Source organism: Grampus griseus (genome assembly GCF_964374135.1).
Source record: "Grampus griseus genome assembly, chromosome: X".
Taxonomy (NCBI): domain Eukaryota; kingdom Metazoa; phylum Chordata; class Mammalia; order Artiodactyla; family Delphinidae; genus Grampus; species Grampus griseus.
In genome coordinates, this window is record NC_138999.1 from 28,911,815 (window position 1) to 28,938,544 (window position 26,730).

The following is a 26,730-nucleotide window of genomic DNA, read 5'->3' on the forward strand; positions in this document are numbered from 1 at the left end:
ATCTTTTGTGACCACAGTGCTATCAGACTACATATCAATTACAGGAAAAAAAACTGTAAAAAATACAAACACATGGAGGCTAAACAATACACTACTTAACAACCAAGAGGTCACTGAAGACATCAAAGAGGAAATCAAAAAATACCTAGAAGCAAATGACAATGAAAATATGGCGACCCAAAACCTATGGGATGCAGCAAAAGCAGTTCTAAGAGGCAAGTTCAAGCAATAAAATCTTACCTCAAGAAACAAGAAATAATCTCAAATAAACAACCTAACCTTACACTTAAAGCAGTTAGAGAAAGAAGAAGAACAACAACCCTAAATTTAGCAGAAGGAAAGAAATCATAAAGATCAGATCAGAAATGAATGGAAAAGAAATGAAGGAAATGATAGCAAAGATCAGTAAAACTAAAAGCTGGTTCTATGAGAAGATAAACAAAAATGAAAAATCATTAGCCAGACTCATCAAGAAAAAAAGGGAGAAGACTAAAATCAATAGAATTACAAATGAAAAAGAAGTAGCACCTGACACTGCAGAAATACGAAGGATCATGAGAGATTACTACAAGGAACTCTATGCCAATAAAATGGACAACCTGGAAGAAATGGACAAATCTTAGAAAAGCACAAGCTTCTGAGACTGAACCAGGAAGAAATGGAAAATATAACCAGACCAGTCACAAGCACTGAAGTTGAAACTGTGATTAAAAATCTTCCAAGAAACAAAAGCCCAAGACCAGATAGCTTCACAGGCGAATTCTATAAAACATTTAGAGAAGAGCTAAGAGCTAACACCTATCCTTCTCAAACTCTTCCAAAGTATAGCAGAGGGAGGAACACTCCCAAACTCATTCTATGAGGCCACCATCACCCTGATACTGAAACCAGACAAAGATGTCACGAAAAAAGAAAACTACTGGCCAGTATCACTGATGAGCATAGATGCAAAAATACTCAACAAAATACTAGCAAACAGAATCCAACAGCACATTAAAAGGATCATACACCATGATCAAGTGGGGTTTATCCCAGGAATGCAAGAATTTTTCAGTATATGCAAATCGATCAATGTGATACACCATATTAAATTGAAGGATAAAAACCATATGGTCATCTCAATAGTTGCAGAAAAACTTTCGACAAAATTCAACACTGATTTATGATAAAAATCCTCCAGAAAGTAGGCATAGAGGGAACTTACCTCAATATAATATAGGTCATATATGACAAACCCACAGCCAACATCGTTCTCAATGGTGAAACATTGAAACCGTTTCCACTAAGAGGAACAAGACAAGGGTGTCCACACTCACCACTGTTATTCAACATAGTTTTGAAAGTTTTAGTGACAGCAGTCAGAGAAGAAAAAGAAATAAAAGGAATCCAAATTGGAAAAGAAGAAGTAAAGCTGTCACTGTTTGCAGTTGGTATGATGCTATACATAGAGATTCCTAAAGATGCTACCAGAAAGCTACTAGAGCTAATCAATGAATTTGATAGAGTAGCAGGATACAAAATTAATGCACAGAAATCTCTTGAATTCCTATACACTAATGATGAAAAATCTGAAAGAGAAATTAAGGAAACACTCCCATTTACAATTGCAACAAAAAGAATAAAATACCTAGGAATAAACCTACCTAAGGAGACAAAAGACCTTTATGCAGAAAGCTGTAAGACACTGATGAATTAAAGATGATACAAACAGATGGAGAGATAGACCATGTTCTTGGACTGGAAGAATCAACATTGTGAAAATAACTATACTACCCAAAGCAATCTACAGATTCCGTGCAATCCCTTTTAAACTACCAATGGCATTTTTCACAGAACTAGAAGAAGGAATTTCACAATTTGCATGGAAACACAAAGGACCCCGAATAGCCAAAGCAATCTTGAGAAAGAGAAGTGGAGCTGGAGGAATCAGGCTCCATGACTTCAGACTATACTACAAAGCTACAGTAACCAAGATAATATGGTACTGACACAAAAACAGAAATGTAGATCAATGGAACAGGTTAGAAAGCCCAGAGATAAACCTACACACATATAGTCACCTTATCTTTGATAAGGGAGGGAAGAATATACAATGGAGAAAAGACAGCCCTTCAATAAGTGGTGCTGAGACAACTGGACAGCTACATGTAAAAGAATGAAATTAGAACACTCCCTAACACTATACACAGAAATAAACTCAAAATGGGTTAAAGACCTAAATGTAAGGCCAGACACTATAAAACTCTTAGAGGAAAATATAGGCAGAACAGTCTGTGACATACATCACAGCAAGATCCTTTTTGACCCACCTTGTAGAGAAATGGAAATAAAAACAAAAATAAACAAATGGGACCTAATGAAACTTAATAGCTTTTGCACAGCAAAGGAAACCACAAACAAGACGAAAAGACCACCCGCAGAGTGGGAGAAAATATCTGCAAATGAAGCAACTGACAAAAGATTAATCTTCAAAATATACAAGAAGCTCATGCAGCTCAATATCAAAAAAATAAACAACCCAATCCAAAAATGGGCAGAAGATCTAGATAGAGATTTCTCCAAAGAAGATATACAGATTGGCAACAAACACGTGAAAGAATGCCCAACATCACTAATTATTAGAGAAATGCAAATCAAAACTACAATGAGGTATCACCTCACACCCGTCAGAATGGGCAACATCAAAAAGTCTACAAACAATAAATTCTGGAGAGGGTGTGGAGAAAAGGGAACCCTCTTGCACTGTTGGTGGGAATGTAAACTGACACAGCCACTATGGAGAACAGTATGGAGACTCCTTAGAAAACTAAAAATAGAGCTACCGTATGACCCAGCAATCCCATTACTGGGCGTATACCCTGAGAAATCCATAATTCAAAAAGAGTCATGTACCACGATGTCCATTGCAGCTCTATTTACAGTAGCCAGGACATGGAAGCAACCTAAGTGTCCGTCGACAGATGAATGGATTAAGAAGGTGTGGCACATATATACAGTGAAATATTACTCAGCCATAAAGAGAAATGAAATTGAGTTATTTGTAGTGAGGTCGATGGATGTAGAGTCAATCATACAGAGTGAAGTAAGTCAGGAAGAGAAAAACAAACACTGTATGCAAACACATATATATGGAATTAAAAAAAAAAGGTTTTGGAGAACCTAGGGGCAGGAGAGGAATAAAGACACAGATTTAGAAAATAGACTTGAGGACACGGGTGCTAGGGGGAGTGTAAGCTAGGAGGAAGTGAGAGAGTGGCATGGACATATATGCAGTACCAAATGTAAAACAGATAGCTAGTGGGAAGCAGTCACATAGCACCGGGAGATCAGCTCGTTGCTTTGTGACCACCTAGGGGGGTGGAATAGGGAGGGTGGGAGGGAGACACAAGAGGCAGGGTATATGGGTATATATGTGTACATTATAGCTGATTCACTTTGTTATACAGCAGAAAATAACACAACATTGTAAAGCAATTATACTCCAATAAAGATGTTTTAAAAAAAAGATTAAAAAATTAAAATGTCGGGCTTCCCTGGTGGCGCAGTGGTTGAGAGTCCACCTGCCGATGCAGGGGACACGGGTTTGTACCCCAGTCCGGGAACATCCCACGTGCTGCGGAGCGGCTAGGCCCGTGAGCCATGGCCGCTGAGCCTGCGCATCTGGAGCCTGTGCTCCGCAATGGGAGAGACCACAACGGTGAGAGGCCCGCGTACCGCAATAAAATAAAATAAAATAAAATGTCAAAGAAAAAAAATGAGGGAAATGTGAAAGACTTAATCCAGTGTTCAAATTATATAGACCTGAAATGCAATAAAGAGACAATTATTGCTTTTAGAGAAGAAAGACTCAAGGTCCTGGCTAGGGGTTAACTTTGAAAGTAGTATTTTTACATCTTTCTAAAAAGGAAACATGGATATTTGAAACAGTATACATGGACAATTCATTTAGCAGTTATCAAAAGTATACCAAGTGCCAAGCACTGAGCTGTGCCCTGAGAAATTTTTTAATGAATAAAATTCTAACTTAGACTAGGTTCCCTCAGAAGCTGACCTTGAAACAATGATTTAAGTAATGGTGATTTACTTGTGTGGTGGTCCCTGGAAGTACCAGTAGGGGAGTAGGACAGTGAAATGTGTAAAGGAAAGAAGCCAATAATTGAGCCAGTTACTGAGCAGGTTATTGCTGTGGGCAGCTAGAGGGCAGCCCCAATGAATGAAGTGTAGGAGATAGTGAAAAATGCACCTGACAGTTGTCACCAACAAGGGGCAATTATCTCCCCCCTCTCATCCATCATTGGCTGATTGACTTGCCAGTTCTCTACAGTAAGATTTCTACCACTCTTTAGCTGTATGGTCTTCAGGAAGTTGCTTGTGGTCAAAGCCAGTGGATACTTTCGGCATGGGCTTTGGGAAGTCTGACTGCTTGGGTCTAAGTGTTGGCTCTTCCACTCACTATCTGTATGACCTTAGGCCAGTTCTTTAACATGGTCCCTATTTCTTCATCTGTTAAATGAGGAGAACAGCAACAACAATAACAACACAAGCAATTATACCTACCTCATAAGATTTTCATGATGATTAAATGAGTTAATACAGCTAAAGAGCTTAAAACAGTGCCTTGAGCAGAGTGGGTATTCAAATAATGTTTTATTATGATTTTTATTAGCTCTTGTGACATCTATGGTATTTAAAATGTTAACCACGCTTGTGTTTGTGAAATTTTCTCTTATCCACATTTCTATGGAAGGGCACTTTCCAAGTGATCCTCCTGCCTCTCTAGCCGTTCATCCATCTTATTGACTATTGACGCTGTATTCTGTGTTTATGTGTTATATTTTTCAAGACTCCATCTTTAACCCTCTTTTGCTCAATCTATACCCCATACCAATGAGAATGTGTTCCTCTTAATGGCTTCAGTTTTTACTTCTCTCCAGTGATTTCTAATCTTGGATTTCTCTGTCTTCCAAAATATGCAGCTATACCATGGCACCTTCAGTCCAGCTGACTAAAATGATAGTCCTATGTGAAAGATCCTCAAAACTTTTCACTGAATAGGTGTAGGATTGAACTCATTATCTTTTCCCTAGAACTGTTGATCTTTATTCCTTGAGTAGATGGTAAATAACACTTCCATCTAACAGGTACCAACCAACTGGAAGCCAGGGAATCTGTCTTAGACTCCTTTGTTTCCCCAGTGCTTGGCCTAATGCCTGGTATCCAGTAGCTGGTAAATAAAAAGGTAACTGGCAGGATGGATAGATAGGTGTGAATGGAGGGGTAGCTAGATTGTTGAGTGAGGCTATAACTATAAATCTGTTTCGTTAAGTATTATCTCATGATCAAGTACAGTTGAAGGTCAAGGATGAGAAAGCACATCTTTAGTGGGACACACACCCAGTAAACCATTTTCTCTTGCTAAATTGTACACACATGACCCCTTTGGGATGAAAACCTCCATTGCTGTGATTGAACAGGCATTCAAATGGTATGTTTGTCTGAAATAATGTTATAGGCTATAAAAGTTTCCTCCTTTTTCCACAATTAAGAAATATCTACCCACATGATAGGAGAAACTACTTCTTTCTCATATCAAGTGATGGCCTAAAAATATAGATTATGTCTACCCTATTGAAATGAATTTAGGATGTAGAAAATATTCACTGGCATGAATGCAAATGGCTTACCATGTTTTTGTCAAAAATACTAGGCGTTCTAAACATTTTAACAGCGTAGTAAAATGTCACTAATTAAGGCTGATTAAGGCAAATTGTAATCATCGGCTTTTAGAGGAAAGTCAATTTCATTATTTGCAAATACATGTAATACGTATATAACAATAGGCCAAGAAAAAGAAGAGGTGCCAGCTATGCATAATAAAGTAGCCTGCTGGGATAAGTTGGAAAATGGTTTGTAATTGTGTTATTAGTTGTTTCTATGATTGATAAGAAAATATTCCGGAACACTTAAAGACTCTTTTACTAATATTTTAAATAGCTTTTTTTATAATAGCATTTACACTAGTAGTTTTGTAAACTAAAGATTAAATAGACTAATAATTGTAGATCTCAACTATAATGAGTGCTATACTACCCAGTGGGTGAACAACAGCAATGCAACAAGAAAAAAAAAATGATGCTCAAAGATTATAAGGAGTTATTGACATTTAAACAGGTTGACATGTTAACCAAAGTTGGAAGATGATATGTTGACTGGATTTGCAATGCATAGCAAACACCCAAACCAAAATGAAACTGATAAAAACAGTACCTGTAATGAATGTCACTTACTTGGTGTTACCTATTCTAGGTACCACGTTCTTTAATTCATGTCACAATCAGTAGTCTTGTAGGGTCTGTTTAGTACTGATGGTTATTTACAAAATATCTCAGGTACTTCTTTAACTCATAACTTCTTATAACTTTAGGGAGGCAACAGCAATTTTAATTAAGAAAGACCAAGCTTATGTCATGAAATAAGAAGCACAGGGGCTTCCCTGGTGGCGCAGTGGTTGAGAGTCCGCCTGCCAATGCAGAGGACATGGGTTCGTGCCCCGGTCCGGGAAGATCCCACATGCCGCGGAGCGGCTGGGCCTGTGGGCCATGGCCGCTGAGCCTGCACGTCCGGAGCCTGTGCTGTGCGATGGGAGAGACCGCAGTGGTGAGAGGCCCGTGTACTGCAAAAAACAAAACAAAACAAAATAAAAAATAAAAAGCGCAAGACTGTGCCGTATACGTTTTATTTGTCCATTGCCCTTCTCTACCTCGCTGTCTACTCTGGGTGGTTGATCTGTGTCATCATTGGTCTCCCATGCCCTCTGGCTTCCAATTGGTTTAGCCACTGGGGAGCCCTGGTAGGAAATTGAAGAGAGAGGGCGGAGAGGTCAGGGTATTTATTCTTCTAGTTCCCTACCTGTGAATTTGCTTCAGGCTGACTCTGTCCCTTGATAAAAGGTTACTGCTCTTCTCAAGGTGGTTTCTCCTCATGATTCTCAGCTTCTGGCCACTTCTCCCTCCCCTGATTTCTTGGGCCTAGATGTACTAACAGCTCCACTGCTGCAAGGCCTAGTTTCTTATATTAAATTTGGTGATTTTCCTACACTCTGATTATGTTATAATTTGTTCCTTTGTCAATAAATCTCTCAGATTATCCAGGCCAGATCACAGAGGAATATGTGTATCAAGCTAAGATATTCCAGAGGACCGTGGGGAGACATTGAAGGGTTTAAATGAGAGAGTGGGGTGATCAGATTTATATTAGTTATTACTATGTCTACAGTGTAGAAGTTACATTGGAAAGTGGAGACTTGAGGCAGAGGAACTATGTACAGTCTATTGCAAACATGTAGACAGAAAATGTTGGAGCTTTGCCGTGGAAACGTGTGGAAAGAAGAAAGGAGTTCTGTATGAGAAAACTTAGTAACCAGTTATATATGGTGTTTGGTGAGGCTTAGGGAAAAATCTAGAATGTCTGTCAGATTTCCTGCTTAAGGAGTAAAGTAAGTGGTGGTTTTATTTCCTGTTTTCTATGGCATTATTTCCATTTTATGAAATCAGCTTAAAATGAAGATTATGTGGTGCTCAAAGAAAAGAAAAAGCAATCTTTTTATGTTTATTTTTAATATTCTAAAATAAAGTATTCCAGAGCAAAATCTATAGGGAATCTCCATCTTTGACTCACAGTGATACCAGAAAATAGCCTCGATGTAAGCCTGTCCTACTTACAGAATATAACTGTCATTGTTACAAGAAGTTTCCAATGTGCCTATCTGGTCTTGGATTGCCGCAGAAAAAAAGTTTTGAGAGCAAGTGGTTTATTTGGGAGTTGAGAGAAATATCAATAGGGGAATGAGAAAATGAGACAGGTAAGGCAAGACAGCCAGTAAAGGATGGTACATAATCAAGCAGTTTACCACCATGACCCACTAGAGCTTTATCCCACTCTGGATAGAGAACTCTGGAACCCTTATAAATCACATACCTCACAGATATCTCCCATAGCAAAAGCGTGCTAGAATATTCATACCCTAATGACTACCATCAGTCATTGGTTACAGGCTGTTCCTGGGAGGTAAGGTGGTGGGAGACTGGGCAGGGGAGCCTCAATTCCTTAATGTATCTAGCCTACCACTTAGATGGCAAAGCAAACTTTATGACAACACAAAGCCTACAAAGAATGAAATGTCAGTGATGGTATTGGAGGTCAGGCTGTTGGGCAATGAAGTGATAAGGGCAAGGAGATGTGGGCATTCTGCTATAGGAGCTTTCGGAAAGATTACTCATATTTGGCTCTAAAGATTAAGAAAAGACACAGTAAGAGAGGGCAGACAGCAGAAGCAAGAAGAACTACAATCCTGCAGCCTGTGGAACAAAAAATACATTCACAGAAAGATAGACAAGAAGAAAAGGCAGCGGGCTATGTACCACATGAAGGAACAAGATAAAACCTCAGAAAAACAATTAAATGAAGTGGAGACAGGCAACCTTCCAGAAAAAGAATTCAGAATAATGATAGTGAAGATGATCCAGGACTTCAGAAAAAGAATTCAGAATAATGATAGTGAAGATGATCCAGGACTTCAGAAAAAGAATGGAGGCAAAGGTCGAGAAGATGCAAGAAATGTTTAACAAACACCTAGAACAATTAAAGAACGAACACCTAGAAGAATTAAAGAACAAACAAACAGAGATGAACAATACAATAACTGAAATGAAAAATACACTAGAAGGAATCAATAGCAGAATAACTGAGGCAGAAGAATGGGTAAGTGACCTGGAAGACAGAATGGTAGAATTTACTGCCATGGAACAGAATAAAGAAAAAAGAATGGAAAGAAACAAAGACAGCCTAAGAGACCTCTGGGACAACATTAAACGCAACAACATTCACATTATAGGAGTCCCAGAAGGAGAAGAGAGAGAGAAAGGACCCGAGAAAATATTTGAAGAGATTACAGTTGAAAACTTCCCTAACATGGAGAAGGAAATAGCCACCCAAGTCAAGTCCAGGAAGCGCAGAGAGTCCCATACAGGATAAACCCAAGGAGAAACACACCGAGACACATAGTAATCAAATTGACAAAAATTAAAGACAAAGAAAAATTATTGAAAGCAACAAGGGAAAAACGACAAATAACATACAAGGGAACTCCCATAAGGTTAACAGCTGATTTCTCAGCAGAAGCTCTACAAGCCAGAAGGGAGTGGCATGATACATTAAAAATGATGAAAGGGAAGAACCTACAACCAAGATTACTCTACCCAGCATGGATCTCATTCAGCTTCAGTGGAGAAATCAAAAGCTTTACAGACAAGCAAAAGCTGAGAGAATTCAGCACCACCAAACCAGCTCTACAACAAATGCTAGAAGAACTTCTCTAAGTGGGAAACATGAGAAGAAAAGGACCTACAAAAGCAAAGCCATAACAATTGAAAAAATGGTAATAGGAACATACATGTGGATAATTACCTTAAACGTGAATGGATTAAATGCTCCAACCAAAAGACACAGGGTTGCTGAATGGATTCAAAAACAAGACCCATATATATGCTGTCTACAAGAGACCCACTTCAGACCTAGGGACACATACAGACTGAAAGTGATGGGTTGGAAAAAGATGCTCCCCACAAATGGAAATCAAAAGAAAGGTGGAATAGCAATACTCATATCAGATAAAATAGACTTTAAAATAAAGAATGTTATAAGAGACAAGGAAGGTCACTACATAATGATCAAGGGATCAATCCAAGAAGAAGATATAACAATTATAAATATATATGCACCCAACATAGGAGCACCTCAATACATAAGGCAACTGCTAACAGCTCTAAAAGAGGAAATCGACAGTAACACAATAATGGTGGGGGACTTTAACACCTCACTTACACCAATGGACAGATCATCCAAAATGAATATAATTAAGGAAACAGATGCTTTAAATGACACAATAGACCAGATAGATTTAATTGATATTTATAGGACATTCCATTCCAAAAACAGCAGATTAAACTTTCTTCTCAAGTGCACATGGAACATTCTCCAAGATAGAGCACATCTTGGGTCACAAATCAAGCCACAGTAAATTTAAGAAAATTGAAATTATATTAAGCATCTTTTCTGACCACAGCGCTGTGAGAGTAGAAATGAATTATTGGGGGAAAAAAACGTAAAAAACACAAACACATGGAGGCTAAACAATATGTTACTAAATAACCAAGAGATCACTGAAGAAACCAAAGAGGAAATCAAAAAATACCTAGAGACAAATGACAACGAAAACACGATGATCCAAAACGTATAGGATGCAGCAAAAGCAGTTCTGAGAGGGAAGTTTATAGCAATATAAGCCTACCTCAAGAAACAAGAAAAATCTCAAATAAACAATCTAACCTCACACCTAAAGGAACTAGAGAAAGAAGAACAAAGAAAAACTGAAGTTAGTAGAAGGAAAGAAATCATAAAGATCACAACAGAAATAAATGAAATAGAAACAAAGAAAACAGTAGCAAAGATCAATAAAACTAAAAGCGAGTTCTTTGCCAAGATAACCAAAACAGATAAAACATTACCCAGACTCATCAAGAAAAAGAGGGAGAGGACTCAAATCCATAAAAAGAAATGAAAAAGAAGTTACAACAGACACCACAGAAATACAAAGCATCCTAAGAGACTATTATAAGCAACTCCATGCCAATAAAATGGACAACCTGGAAGAAATGGACAAATTCTTAGAAAGGTATAACCTTCCAAGACTGAACCAGGAAGAAATAGAAAATATGAAGAGACCAATCACAAGTAATGAAATTGAAACTGTGATTAAAAATCTTCCAACAAACAAAAGTCCAGCACCAGATGGCCTCACAGGTGAATTCTGTCAAACATTTAGAGAAGAGCTAACACCCATCCTTCTCAAACTCTTCCAAAGAATTGCAGAGGGAGGAACACTCCCAAACTCATTCTGTGAGGCCACCATCACCCTGATAACAAAACCAGACAAGATACTACAAAAAAGAAAATTACAGACCAATATCACTCATGAATATAGTTGTGAAAATCCTCAAGAAATTATTAGAAAACAGAATCCAACAACACATTAAAAGGATTATACACCATGATCAAGTGGGATTTATCCCAGGGATGCAAGGATTCTTCAATATATGCAAATCAATCAATGTGATACACCATATTAACAAATTGAAAAATAAAAACCATATCATCATCTCAATAGATGCAGAAAAAGCTTTTGACAAAATTCAACACCCATTTATGATAAAAACTCTCCAGAAAGTAGGCATAGAACAAACCTACTTCAACATAATAAAAGCCATATATGACAAACCCACAGCAAACATCATTCTCAATGGTGAAAACCTGAAAGCATTTCCTCTAAGATCAGGAACAACACAAGAATGTCCACTCTCGCCACTGTTATTCCACATAATTTTGGAAGTGCTAGCCAGAGCAATCAGAGAAGGAAAAGAAATAAAAGGAATACAAATTGGAAAAGAAGAAGTAAAACTGTCAGTGTTTGCAGATGACATGATACTATACATAGAAAATCATAAAGATGCCACCAGAAAACTACTAGAACTAATCAATGCATTTGGTAAAGTTGCAGGATACAAAATTAATGCACAGATATCTCTTGCATTCCTATACAATAATTATAAGAATTCTGAAAGAGAAATTAAGAAAACACTCCCATTTACCGTTGCAACAAAAAGAATAAAATATCTAGGAATCAACCTACCTAGGGAGACAAAAGCCCTGTATGCAGAAAACTATAAGACACTGATGAAAGAAATTAAAGATGATACAAACAGATGGAGAGATAGACCATGTTCTGGGATTGGAATTATCAATATTGTGAAAATGACTATACTACCGAAAGCAATCTACATATTCAATGCAATCCCTATCAAAATACCAATGGCATTTTTTACAGAACTAAAACAAAAAATCTTAAAATTTGTATGGAGACACAAAAGACCCCGAATAGGCAAAACAGTCTTGAGGGGAAGAAAACGGAACTGGAGGAATCAGACTGCCTGACTTAAGGCTATACTACAAAGCTACAGTAATCAAGACAATATGTTACTGGCACAGAAACAGAAATATAGATCAATAGAACAGGATAGAAAGCCCAGAGATAACCCCACACACCTGTGGTCAACTAATCTATGACAAAGGAGGCAAGAATACACAATGGAGAAAAGACAGCCTCTTCAATAAGTGGTGCTGGGAAAACTGGACAGCTACATGTAAAAGAATGAAAGTAGAACACTCCCTCACACCATTCACAAAAATAAGCTCAAAAGGCATTAGAAACCTAAATGTAAGACTGGGCACTATAATACTCTTAGAGGAAAACATAGGAAGAACACTCTTTGACCTAAATCACAGCAAGATCTTTTTTGATCCACCTCCTAGAGTAATGGAAATAAAAACAAAAATAAACAAATGGGACCTAATGAAACTTAAGAGCTTTTGCAATGCAAAAGAAACTACAAACAAGACGAAAAGACAACCCTCAGAATGGGAGAAAATATTTGCAAATGAATCAACAGACAAAGGATTAATTTCCAAAATATACAAACAGCTCATGCAGCTCAATATTAAAAAAACAACCCAATCCAAAAATGAGCAGAAGGCCTAAGTAGACATTTCTCCAAAGAAGACATAGAGATGGCTAAGAAGCACATGAAAAGCTGCTCAACATCACCAGTTAGAATGGGCATCATCAGAAAATCTACAAACAACAAATGCTGGAGAGGGTATGGAGAAAAGGGAACCCTCCTGGCACTATTGGTGGGAATGTAAATTGATACAGCCACTATGGAGAACAGTATGGAGGTTCCTTAAAAAACTAAAAATAGAATTATCATATGACCCAGCAATCCCACTACTGGGTATATACCCAGAAAAAAACGTAATTCAAGAAGACACATGCACCCCAATGTTCATTTCAGCACTATTTACAATAGCCAGGTTATGGAAGCAACCTCATTGCCCATCAACAGATGAGTGGATAAAGAAGATGTGGTACATGTATACAATGGAATATTACTCAGCCATGGAAAGGAACGAACTGGGTCATTTGTAGAGACGTGGATGCTTCTAGAGACTGTCATACAGAGTGAAGTAAGTCAGAAAGAGAAAAACAAATATCGTATATTAATGCATTTGTGTGGAACCTAGAAAAATGGTACAGTTGAACCGGTTTGTCGGGCAGAAATAGAGACACAGATGTAGAGAACAAACATATGGACACCAAGCAGGGAAAGTGGTGGGGAGGGGAGTGGTGATGGTGTGATGAATTGGGAGATTGGGATTGACATATATACACTAATATATATAAAATGCATAAGAACCTGCTCTATAAAAAAATAAACTACAATTCAAAAAAAAAGAGTAGTTTAAAGATTGCGGGAACATCCTTGGTAAAAAATGGAAATTAAGATGTGAACTACATCACTAGGAAGAGCATGAAAAGATAGATTCAGGGGAACCTGTTTGTGTGGATGAAAAGGAGAAGAAGGCATATGATTTAGATATGTCCTACGTGGGGCTGAGTAAATGGTTATGACATTTGCAGTTAGGAAGTGAGAAAAATCAGGTTAGTCAACGTGTTGGCACAGTGACTGAGGAAGAGAGAATAAGTAACAGGCTCTTTTTTTAGAAAGAAATAGTTCCTTTTCTATAGGTTCTGTTTTAGACATGTAGTGCTTGAGATGCTTTAGGGGATATTATGTGAAAAGGTCTTGCATTCAGTTATACAACTGTGTTAATGTACTATGTTAATAAATGTTTTATCCTGCTTTTAAAACTAAAAAAAGAGGAATAGACACAGTTAAATTTTCACATGTACTATTGATGTTCTAGATCACCTTCAGGAAGTTGGTTTAACAAAAACTTATGTTTGCCTTTGAAAAAAGTAAGAAATTCCATTGTCCATCATTCTAGCTGTAACACAATGAGCAATTTCTTTTATAAGTAATATAAAATGTGAGATAATATTTGGGTGTTAAATTTCAAATGTCTTCTCCAGAGTAACATTTACTCCCATGTATTCATTTTTCCTTCTTTTCCAGTTGAAAGAATTCAGAGTCAGTGGGATGAAGTACAGGAACACCTTCAGAACCGGAGGCAACAGTTGAATGAAATGTTAAAAGATTCAACACAATGGCTGGAAGCTAAGGAAGAAGCTCAGCAGGTCTTGGGGCAGGCCAGAGCCAAGCTTGAGTCATGGAAGGAGGGTCCCTACACAATGGATGCAATCCAAAAGAAAATCACAGAAACCAAGGTTAGTATCAAAGATATGTTCTTAAAATAAAATACACTGGATCAAATTATACCATGGATTAAAATCTACTGATTTTTAATGTTAATTTATGAAAAGAAAGCAAGCTGAAATGAACAGTAGTCTTTGCAGTCAAAGTAAAGTAGAGATTAGAGGAAAATTGATGGCTAATATCAATGTTAAAATTAATTTTGTTTAATAAATTAGATACAATGGTGTGGTTTTCACATTGCATCATCTTTTAAGATCTCTTCAAAATTGTTGCGCGTACTTCTGTAGTATCATGAAGTCAATCAGGTGGACTTAATTCCTTCTTAGAAAAAGTAACAGGTCTACTCCTTCCTACTTTATTTGAGGGCACTGAATGGAGAAGGGAAGGGTGGATATGAGAATAAGGTAGGGATAAGGTGTACTCTCACTTTCTCCTCCCATTTTCTGACCTCCAGCCCAACTTCCCTTCTTTCTCTTCCTTTTCTTCTTCTTCCTCTCTCCCCCCCCAACCAAACTTCATCATATATTTGTCCACTTAATAATCTAGAACTTTTCAGGATAAATGAAACAGAAAAAGGAAGGGAAAGGAAATTTGTTTGACTGTGTATTATCAAGCAGCAGGCGTGGTACTTTATAAATATTGAATCCTTTCAAACCTCATATTTATAGGTCAGTTTGGAAGGACCTTAAATGCTAAACAATGGGTAGTCCTTCGGGGATTTTAAGCAGAGAAGTGGCATAGTGAGAACTTGGTCACATTTAAGACAACACTCTATAGGGTTTTTTTCTGGTAGGAAAAGGCCTTCTGCTAACCACGTATTTGAATCTCAGATTGCCTGTGTCATCTGAGAAAAAAGCCATATAGTTTTCTTGCATGGAATGGCCCCCATTTCTAAATTAATCATTGTTTAGACTATGCTGGGTCACAGAGCGTATTTATTTACACTAGGTTTATTTGAAAAATAAACCCTGAAATCTCAGTAGCTGAATACAATGGTGATTAATTCCTTGGTTGTGTCCTAGTTCAATAGAGGTCAAAGAACCCTTCTTGGGAGCTCTCTCCTAAATGGTGACTTGGGGGTCCAAACTTTTCTAATTTTATCAAACTATAATTTTAAAATCATGGCTGCCCAAAGTCACCACAGAAGAGTAAGAGAGAATGTGGTCAAGACATGGGGTTTTATGGCCAGGCCTCGAGATTATGGACATCACTTCCACCCAAAACCCACTGACCAGAACTTGTTCCCAATTTAATTTCAGGAAGAATAAATGGGAATAATGAACTAGTGAGCTTTTAGCCAGTCCTTGTCATAGCTAGTTTTCCAAAGGGTCTGAACAGCAACGACGACAGGATTTTTATTATATGACAAGAATGTTAGAAAGCCACATAGGATTTTACAAACGTATCAGTACCTTTGTTGGAGGCAACATCTAGATGAATAAAAATTCTCTCTTTCACAAGATACTTTTTACCACTAAGATTTTCTCCCTTTGATGAGCATAGATGAATTAGGAATTTCTAATGATGGTTTGGCCAATTTTTCACTTGACTATGTGAAACAGAATCCGTGTGGTTATTCTTGAGGGTTCTGGTCTTATCCATCATGTACGCAGTATGTTATGCTATTTCTTTTTTCCTCTCAAAAATTTAGGGTTCTGTGAATCTAGCGGATCACGGAACAAAGTGGTTAACTGGTCAGGAGGAATTACCAGGGAAAAATAATTTGGATTGGACCCTTGAGTTAGACGAGGGAAAGGAGAGATGAGAGGCATATAGAGACAGAGTTGATCAGGGCAACAAGACTCTGAAATTTGGCAATTGAGAAATACTCTTTTTTTTTTTTTTTTTTGTGGCACGCGGGCCTCTCACTGCTGTGGCCTCTCCCGTTGCGGAGCACAGACTCCGGATGCGCAGGCTCAGCAGCCATGGCTTACGGGCCCAGCCGCTCCGCAGCATATGGGATCTTCCCAGACCGGGGCACGAACCCGTGTCCCCTGCATCGGCAGGCGGACTCTCAACCACTGCACCACCAGGGAAGCCCGAGGAATACTCTTAAAACATACAGGAATCCTAAAGTGATAGCAAGAAGGATTGGGGTTTAATAGCTTTTGGAAAAGCAAGGCTTTAAATAAGAGACAGAAAGAGTTGCAAAAGAAAGTATGAAAGGAGGAAACAAAACAATTTTTTCATCAAAATGAGTAAGGTGTTTTGGACACCTGAAACAAAGACAAGATTGTATTATATTTGCTATTCTTGTCAAACTTTTGAAATAAAAATTTGCTTTTGAATAGTCCATCTAAAACTGCATCTTAAAAATGGCTCAGCCATTATCTTTGGAAACTTATGTTTTTGTTTGTATTATATGTTTAGGAATTTAATGATATATATTGCTGTAACTTCACTGTAAGTTCCTAACATAAAGAAGACTAAAGCTGTAATTTTCCTGTCTATTTCCTAAATGACATATGCTAAAACTAAAAGTAATACTAACCCTAATAACTAACATTTAGTGAGTACTTGGCTATTTGTCAAAAACTGTACTAACCACTTCACATATATTGGCTTATTTCATCCTCCCAAACACTTTCCATGAAAAGTACTATTATTGTTCCCTGTTTACAGATAAGTAAATTGAAAGCCTAGAGAAGTTCAGTAACTCCTCTTTAAAAGCAGCGGAGTTGGGATACGAATGCATAGCAATTACTCTTTTTTTTTTACATCTTCATTGGAGTATAATTGCTTTACAGTGGTGTGTTAGCTTCTGCTTTATAACAAAGTGAATCAGCTATACATATACATATATCCCCATATCTCCTCCCTCTTTTGTAAACGACCTCACAGATTTCCTTCTTAACCGGTTGTCTGTGTGGCTAAAACAAATCAAGAAAACACCGTGAGGATCAGAAAGGGAGACCATTGTAGTTGTGAACTGACAAATAAGATTATATTACTGATAAGCCAACAGGTGGAAAATGAAAGCAGTGAAACAGTATACCAGGGAGAAGTTTTCATATTTTGTTTTACTGTGAAAAACTAAAAAGATAATTGCAAATTGTATTCCATTTTTAATGAAACTACAATGTTTAATTCTTATAAAAGGAGCCTTATAAAATCAGGGAGCCTTAAACAGTGGAGGGCTGCCTTTATGTCTAATGTGTTATCATTCCTGAATGATATTAGCTGGCTTATCACTTACAGTTTTATTTGAGGAAGAAAGTGTGAAAATAGACATATTAGACAATGGTTAATTTGACAAGGATCTCCTTGCTCCATGAATTCTTTCTTAGTCTATGTGTCTAGGGTTAACAAGAGAGCTTGGTGAGCCTCGTAAGGCAGTCATCAGGCTGTCTCTATAGAATTGGAGTGCTGTGATTACAGCAGCCAGCCTCCTTTGGAGCAGCATCGCTGATGACTGCCCTCCCTGTGGCAATGAAATGGTTTCAAAGCCAACCACCACACCGTTACACTCTTTGAAAACTTAAACCAGTCACCATACCTGAGCTAAAGAAAAAAATCACTCATAATTCTGATATTTTCATGATTCATAATTGCTAACCTCTGTCTATAATCTCTTCCATTTCTTTTTTTCTTTTTCTTTTTTTTTTTTTTGGCCGCACCACACGGCTTAAGGGATTTTAGTTCCCCGACGAGGGATTGAACCCAGGCCCTCGGCAGTGAGAGCATGGAGCCCTAACCACTGGACTGCCAGGGAATTCCCCTCACTTCCATTTCTTATCTACAAATTTTTAATTGTCTTCATAATGTAGATAAAATTTTGAATTCTGATTTTAAAATTAGTATTATATAAATATATATGTTGCTACATAACTTTGAATAATTATCATTTTTAATTATAATATTTCATTAAGTTCCATCTTTCACCATTTCCCTACTAATTAGACACTTAGAAAACCTCCACTCTTGGTTAGAAAAAATAGTGGAGAAAAAATTGGAATAACAACAGCCCCTTCACAAAGTAGAACTGAAATCTGAGATAGCATCTGGGAAAAGTCCATCTTGAAAGCATAGACAAGGTGGAAGGAGATAGAAACAGTAAGTATTTGGCAAAAGAATAGACTGTAGATAGCCCATCGTGTCAATAATTAATGAGTAGATCATTAAATGATGCCCATAATGTATGTTCAGTTTCTTTCTTTCCTATATAACCCTTAATTTTTTGGAAACAAAAACATAAGTTGAGTAAGTACTTGATTTTGATAACTGCATGGCTTCATTTGCTCTTCTACATGGTCCTAGTAAAACAATAATGCTCTTTTGAGATAGAAAGACAGATATTAGGGGAAATCATACAGGATTTCCATCCTAATCAGAAAGCCTGCCAAAAGGCTATGGCAGAATCCTATGAGAGATGATGCCATTTAACTTTCATAAGAGGTCAGATGGTATGCCTTTGGCACCTAAAACTGCCAGCAATGGTCATCATGGGATTTCTTTTTTTTTTTTAACATCTTTATTGGGGTATAATTGCTTTACAATGGTGCGTTAGTTTCTGCTTTATAACAAAGTGAATCAGTTATACATATACATATGTTCCCATATCTCTTCCCTCTTACGTCTCCCTCCCTCCCACCCTCCCTATCCCACCCCTCCAGGCAGTCACAAAGCACCGAGCTGATATCCCTGTGCTATGCGGCTGCTTCCCACTAGCTATCTACCTTACGTTTGGTAGTGTATATATGTCCATGTCTCTCTCTCGCTTTGTCACAGCTCACCCTTCCCCCTCCCCATATCCTCAAGTCCATTCTCTAGTAGGTCTCTGTCTTTTTTCCTGTCTTACCCCTAGGTACTTCATGACATTTTTTTTCTTAGATTCCATATATATGTGTTAGCGTACGGTATTTGTCTTTCTCTTTCTGACTTACTTCACTCTGTATGACAGACTCTAGGTCCATCCACCTCATTACAAATAGCTCAGTTTCGTTTCTTTATATGGCTGAGTAATATTCCATTGTATATATGTGCCACATCTTTATCCCTTCATCTGATGATGGGCACTTAGGTTGTTTCCATCTCCAGGCTATTGTAAATAGAGCTGCAGTGAACATTTTGGTACGTGACTCTTTTTGAATTATGGTTTTCTCAGGGTATATGCCCAGTAGTGGGATTGCTGGGTCATATGGTAGTTCTATTTGTAGTTTTTTAAGGAACCTCCATACTGTTCTCCATAGTGGCTGAACCAATTCACATTCCCACCAGCAGTGCAAGAGTGTTCCCTTTTCTCCACACCCTCTCCAGCATTTATTGTTTTAGATTTTTTGATGATGGCCATTCTGACTGGTGTGAGATGATATCTCATTGTAGTTTTGATTTGCATTTCTCTAAGGATTAATGATGTTGAGCATTGTTTCATGTGTTTGTTGGCAGTCTGTACATCTTCTTTGGAGAAATGTCTATTTAGGTCTTCTGCCCATTTTTGGATTGGGTTGTTTGTTTTTTTGTTATTGAGCTGCATGAGGTAAATTTTGGAAATTAATCTATTGTCAGTTGCTTCATTTGCAAATATTTTCTCCCATTCTGAGGGTTGTCTTTTGGTCTTGTTTATGGTTTCCTTTGCTGTGCAAAAGCTTTGAAGTTTCACTAGGTCCCATTTGTTTATTTTTGTTTTTATTTCCATTTCTCTAGGAGGTGGGTCAGAAAGGATCTTGCTGTGATTTATGTCCTGGAGTGTTCTGCCTATGTTTTCCTCTAAGAGTTAGATAGTTTCTGGCCTTACAGTTAGGTCTTTAATCCATTTTGAGCTTATTTTTGTGTATGGTGTTAGGGAGTGACATAATCTCATACTTTTACATGTACCTGTCCAGTTTTCCCAGCACCACTTATTGAAGAGACTGTCCTTTCTCCACTGTACATTCCTGCCTCCTTTATCAAAGATAAGGTGACCATATGTGTGTGGGTTTATCTCTGGGTTTTCTATCCTGTTCCATTGATCTATCTTTCTGTTTTTGTGCCAGTACCATACTGTCTTGATTACTGTAGCTTTGTAGTATAGTGTGAAGTCAGGGAGCCTGATTCCTCCAGCTCTGTGTTTCGTTCTCAAGATTGCTTTGGCTATTTGGGGTCTTCTGTGTTTCCTTACAAATTGGGAAATTTTTTTTCTAGTTCTGTGAAAAATGCCAGTGGTAGTTTGATAGGGATTGCATTGAATCTATAGATTGCTTTGGGTAGTAGAGTCACTTTCACGATGTTGATTCTCCCAATCCAAGAACATGGTTTATCTCTCCATCTGTTTGTATCATCTTTAATTTCTTTCATCAGTGTCTTATAATTTTCTGCATACAGGTCTTTTGTCTCCTTAGGTAGGTTTATTCCTAGATATTTTATTCTTTTTGTTGCAGTGGTAAATGGGAGTGTTTCCTTGATTTCACTTTCAGATTTTTCATCATTAGTGTATAGGAATGCCAGAGATTTCTGTGCATTAATTTTGTATCCTGCTACTTTACCAAATTCATTGATTAGCTCTAGTAGTTTTCTGGTAGCATCTGTAGGATTCTCTATGTATAGTATCATGTCATCTGCAAACAGTGACAGCTTTACTTCTTCTTTTCCAATTTGGAGGGATTTCTTTTATTTGGCAGAATCTTGGTTTATTTCACAACCTGTTTCCCGGGCTCTTAAGATTGGTCCAAACTTGCCAGTGGATTCTTTGGAAAAATTATTTCTTGATGATTTTAAACTTTCTTTTCCAGTGTAGAGAGATTTACCCAGGCTCAGAATTTTCATTTATTTTTTTCCCCTTTCATCCTTTGAAAGAGAAATTCCTTTTTTTGTCTCTCTTGTGATTGCTTTTGTGTCAAATTCAGCATAAAAGCTTTTCAAACGTGACGGCATTAGCTGTTTTGTGCTTGGCTGAGCTAAGAGTACATGAATTCAGTAGAGAAGTGAAATCTTATTTGAGCCTAGCTGATTTAGCTATATAATACTTAAAACTATCTGAGGTGAGAAACCCAATAGTTTATCAAATTATTAAATAAAGATTTCCAAGGCTGCAAAATATCTGTGTTTTGAAGATATTCTTTAGGGAACTTGAAATGTAGATACACTGTAATCATGTAATTAATTTTAAAAGTTGAACTTGTTATATGTAGTAAATCTGATAGCTATTTGAGGATTGCAAATTATTTTACCAGGGAAGAAACTAATCAGAGAGAACTTTTTTTTTCAAATATGGAATTAGAGCCTTGTCATTTTCATTATTTGAGGGGATGGGTGGCATTAGATAGTATCCTTATCTACCAAAAAGATATATGCAGTAATGGAAGCTAAATTCTCCTTTCATACATTTTATTTACTCTTAGGATGAGCACAAAATTAAATCAGCAAATTGACTCACCCTGGTAGTTTGAGGTTTGGATTTCTGATACAGTAATGAAAAACATTATCAGAAAACTTCTTCGTAGGACCTGCCATTTTTTCATGTAGTTTCTTTATTCCCTTTTGTTCTCCCCTAAAGATCCCACGTGATTAAGAAGAAAGAATCAATAACCTGATAGTCCTTTTCCTCCCAAAGTATGTATAAAGCTATTAAATTTCTCAAAGCACACAAACAGAGTGCTTCCTACATCACTGATAGAGCACAGGAAAAATAATGGGTGGTTTTCCAGATACTGCTATAGTATATAAATATTTAATGCAGAGTCACAAAGACTTGGATAGCATTATGCTCTGATTGCACCATATTTTGCCTTATTTCCTTTTCACACTTTAACTTATTCCATGCTTGAAAATATAATGTGGCAACTCTGTAAATCCACTCCTCCATAAAAGCAGCAAATGCAAAATTGTTAAAATTGCCTTTTCTAAACTCTGGAAATTAACCAGAGGTTGGCAACAATATGTAAACTACTGAACTTCACTAAGAACAGCAGGGTTTGAGGGTTTTTAACTTGGCCTTTTCCCATCAGTTTCTCCCAGCTACACAGTAGCCTTAAAAATTAATAGTCTTACAACTACCAGAGAAAAAGAATAGAACTTGTATTGAGCATGTTTTCTGACCACAACAGTATGAAACTAGAAATCAATTACAGAAAGAAAAATGAGAAAGGAACAAACATTTGGAGACTAAACAATAGGCTACTAAAAAAGTAATGGGTCAATGAAGAAATTAAAGGGAAAATCAGAAAATACCTCAAGACAAATGAAAATGGAAACACAAAACTCCAAAATCTATGGGATGCAGCAAAAGCCGTTCTAAGCGGGAAGTTTATAATGATGCAGGCCTTCCTCAAGAAAAAAGAAAAATCTCAAACAAGCAACCTAACATACCATCTAAAGGAATTAGAAAAAGAACAAAGAAAGCCCAAAGTCCTCAGAAGGAAGGAAATAATAAATATAGGAGAAGAAATAAATAAAATAGAAACAAAGTAAAACAAAAAAATAGAAAAGATCAGTGAAACCAAGAGCAGGTTTTTTGAAAAGATAAACAAAATTGATAAACTTTTAGCCAGGCTCACCAGGAAGAAAAGAGAGAAGACTCAAATAAACAAAATAAGAAATGAAAGAAGAGAAATAACAACCAATACTAGAGAGATACAAATAATCTTAAGAGAATACTACGAACAGTTATACACCAACAAATTGGACAACCTAGAAGAAAATGGACAATTTTCTAGAAACATACAACCTGCCAAGACTGAATCAAGAAGAAACAGCCAATTTGAACAGACCAGTCACTAGTAGTGAAATTGATTTTCTAGTAAAAAAAAAAAACCCAAACCTCTCAGCAAAGAATAGTCCAGGACCAGACAGCTTCATAGGAGAATTCTACCAAACATATTAAAGAACTTAAACCTATCCTCAAACTATTCCAAAAAATTGAAGAGGACAGAATACTCCAAAATTCATTGTATGAGGCTGCCATTACCCTAGTATGCAAACCAGACAAAGGCACTACAAAAAAAAAAAAAAAGACACGAAAATTATAGGCCAATATCTTTGATGCATATAAATGCAAAAACCTCAACAAAATATTAGCAAACCAAATCCAACAATGTGTAAAAAGGATCATACATCATGATCAAGTTGGATTAAGGATGGTTCAGTGTTTGCAAATCAATATAATATACCACATTAACAAAAGGAAAGATAAAAAAACACATGATCACCTCAGTAGATGCAGAAAAAGCATTTGACAGAATTCAACATCTGTTAATGATAAAAAACAAACAAAAACTCTCAACAAAGTGAGTATAGAGGGGACATATCTCAACATAATAAAGGCCATTTATGACAAAGCCACAGGTAACATCATACTCAATAGTGAAAAGCTGAAAGCCTTTCCTCTAAATTCAGGAATAAGACAAGGAAGCCTACTCTCACCACTTCTATTTAACATAGTATTGGCAGTCTTAGCCACAGCAATCAGACAAGAAAAAGAAATAAAAGGCATCGAAATTGAAATGAAAGAAGTAAAACTAACTATTTGCAGATAACATGATGCTTTATATAGAAAACCCTAAAGTCTCCACCCAAAAACTAGTAGAACTCAGAAATGAATTCAGCAAATTTGCAGGATACAAGAGTAATATACAGAAGTCTGTTGCTTTTCTATATACTAATAAATATTGGAAAGAGAAAGTTAAAAAAAAATCCTGTTTAAAATCACATCGAAAAAGAATAAAATACCTTGGAATAAACTTAACCAAAGACATGAAAGACCTATACTCTGATGAAGGAAATTGAAGATGATGCAAAGAAATGGAAAGATATTTCATGCTCTTGGATTGGAAGAATTAATATTGTTAAAATGGCCATAGTACCTAAAGGAATCTACAGATTTAATGCTACCCCTATCAAAATACCCATGACATTTTTCACAGAACTAGAACAAATAATCCTAAAATTCATATGAAACCATAAAAGACCCCAAATTGCCAAAGCAATCTTTAGAAAAAAGAAAAAAGTTGGAAGTATCACCTTCTCGGACTATAGTAATCAAAACAGCATGGTATTGGCACAAATAGACACGTGGATAAACGGAACATAGTAGAGAGCCCAGAGATAAACCCACACACCTATGGTTAATTAATCTATGCCAAAGGAGGCTGAAGTATACAAGGGAGAAAAGACAGTCTCTTCAACAAGTGGTGCTGGGAAAACTGGACAGCTACATGTAAAAGAATGAGATTAGAACATTTCCTCACACCATATACAAAAATAAACTCAAAATGGATTAAAGACCTAAATGTGAGTCCTGAAACCATAAAACCCCTAGAGGAGAATATAGGCCGAACACTTTCTGACATAAATCATAGCAACATTATTTTTGGATCTCTTTCCTAAGGCAAAAGAAATAAAAGCGAAAATAAGCAAGTGGGACCTAATTAAACTTAAAGGCTCTTGCACAGCAAAGGAAACCATCAACAAAATGAAAAGACAACCTACAGACTGGGAGAAAATATTTGCAAATGATGCTACTGACAAGGGATTAATCTCCAAAATATACAGACAGCTCATACAGCTTAGTATCAGAAAACCAACCCAATCAAAAAATGGGAAGAAGACTTGAGTAGACATTTTTCCAAAGAAAACGTTCTGATGGCCAATAGGCACATGAAAAGGCACATTTGCTAATTATTAGAGAAATGCAAATCAAAACAGCAGTGAGATAGCACCTCACACCTGTCAGAATGGCTATCATCAAAAGATCTACAAATAACCAGTGTTGACAAGGATGTGAAGAAAAAGGAAGCCCTTTGTACACTTTTGGTGGGTATATAAATTGGTGCAGCCACAATGGAAAACAGTATGAAGGTTCCTCAAAAAACTAAAAGTAGAACTACCATATGATCCAGCAATTCCACTCCTGTGTACATATCTGAAAAAAATGAAAACACTAATTTGAAAAGATACATGCACCCCAGTATTCATAGCAGTGCTAATTATAATTACCAAGATATGGAAGCAACCCAAATGCCCATCAACAGATGAATGTATAAAGAAGATGTGGTATACACACACACACACACACACACACACACACACACACACACACACACACACACACATACATACATACATACATACATACATACAATGAAATATTAGTCATGAAAAAGAATGAAATTCTGCCATTTGTAGCAGTGTGGATGGACCTAGAGAATATTATACTGAGTGAAATAAGCCAGACAGAGAAAGACAGTGTGTATTACTTATATGTGGAATCTAAAATATATTACAAATGAATGTATATGCAAAACAGAAACAGACTCACAGACTGAATGTTTTCCCCTGAGATCAGGAACAAGATAAAGGTGACTGCTCTCACCACTTCTATTTACCACGGTACTGGCAGTTCAGGATGGGAAAATAGGCAAGAAAAAATAGATAAAAATCATCCAGATTGGAAAGGAAGAAGTAAAACTTTATCTATTTGCAGATGACATAATCTTGTATATAGATGATCCTAAGGAATACACTAAAAATGTAATTCAGCAAATTTGCAGGATCCAAGATCAAAATGCAAAAATCAATTATTTTTCTATATACTAGCAATGAATAATCTGAACAATGAAATTCAGAAAATTTTTTCATTTATAATAGCAACAAAAAATAAAATAATTAGGCATAAGAGAAATGCAACACTTTTCCATTAACAACTACAATGCTGAAAGAATTTAAAGAAGATTTAAGTAAACGGAAAAGCATGCCATATTCCCAGATCAAAAAACTTAATATTGTTAAGATAGCAATATCCCCAAATTGATCTACAGACTCTATGCAATTCTTATCAAAATCCTCACTAGTTTTTCTGTAGAAATAGACAAGTAGATCCTAAAATTCATACTGAAATGGAAGGGACAAAGAATAGCCAAAGCAACCTTGAAAAAAGCACAAAGTTGGAGGACACACAGTTCCTAATTTCAAAACTTACTAGAAAGCTACAGTAATCAAGACAGTGTGGTACTGACATCAAGGTAAACATATAGATCAATGAAACAAAATGGAAAGTTCAGAACTAAATCCTTGCATTTATGGTCAATTGATTGTTGGCAAGAGTACCTAGACAATTCAAAGGGAAAAGAATATTTTTTCAAAAGTTCATGCTTGCATAACTAAATGTCCACATACAAAATAATGAAGTTTGACCCTACCTCACACCATACAAAAAAATTAATTCAAAAATGGATCTTAGAGCTAGATATAAGAACTAAAATATTAGAACTCTTATAAGACAACATAGGAGTAGAATGGGGCTTCCCTGGTGGCTCAGTGGTTGAGAGTCCGCCTGCCGATGCAGGGGAACACGGGTTCGTGCCCTGGTCCGGGAAGATCCCACATGCCGCGGAGCGGCTGGGCCCATGAGCCATGGCCGCTGAGCCTGCGCGTCTGGAGCCTGTGCTCCGCAACGGGAGATGCCACAACAGTGAGAGGCCCGCGTACGGGGCGGGGAGGAGAGCAGGAGTAGAATGAGTTAGGCAGTGTT

At 37.0% G+C, this 26,730-nt stretch overlaps 1 protein-coding gene across 6 annotated transcripts in view; it reads left to right on the forward strand.

Annotated features, from left to right (window-relative positions):
• The window catches only part of DMD (dystrophin), a 2,236,200-nt gene that overhangs the window by 1,659,819 nt on the left and 549,651 nt on the right, over window positions 1-26,730 (forward strand). For all 6 annotated transcript variants that reach the window (XM_082680764.1, XM_082680765.1, XM_082680763.1 and 3 more), the window contains one exon: window positions 14,088-14,299. In XM_082680764.1, coding sequence (XP_082536890.1) covers window positions 14,088-14,299 — 212 coding nt within the window. The remainder of the gene's footprint in view (window positions 1-14,087; window positions 14,300-26,730) is intronic.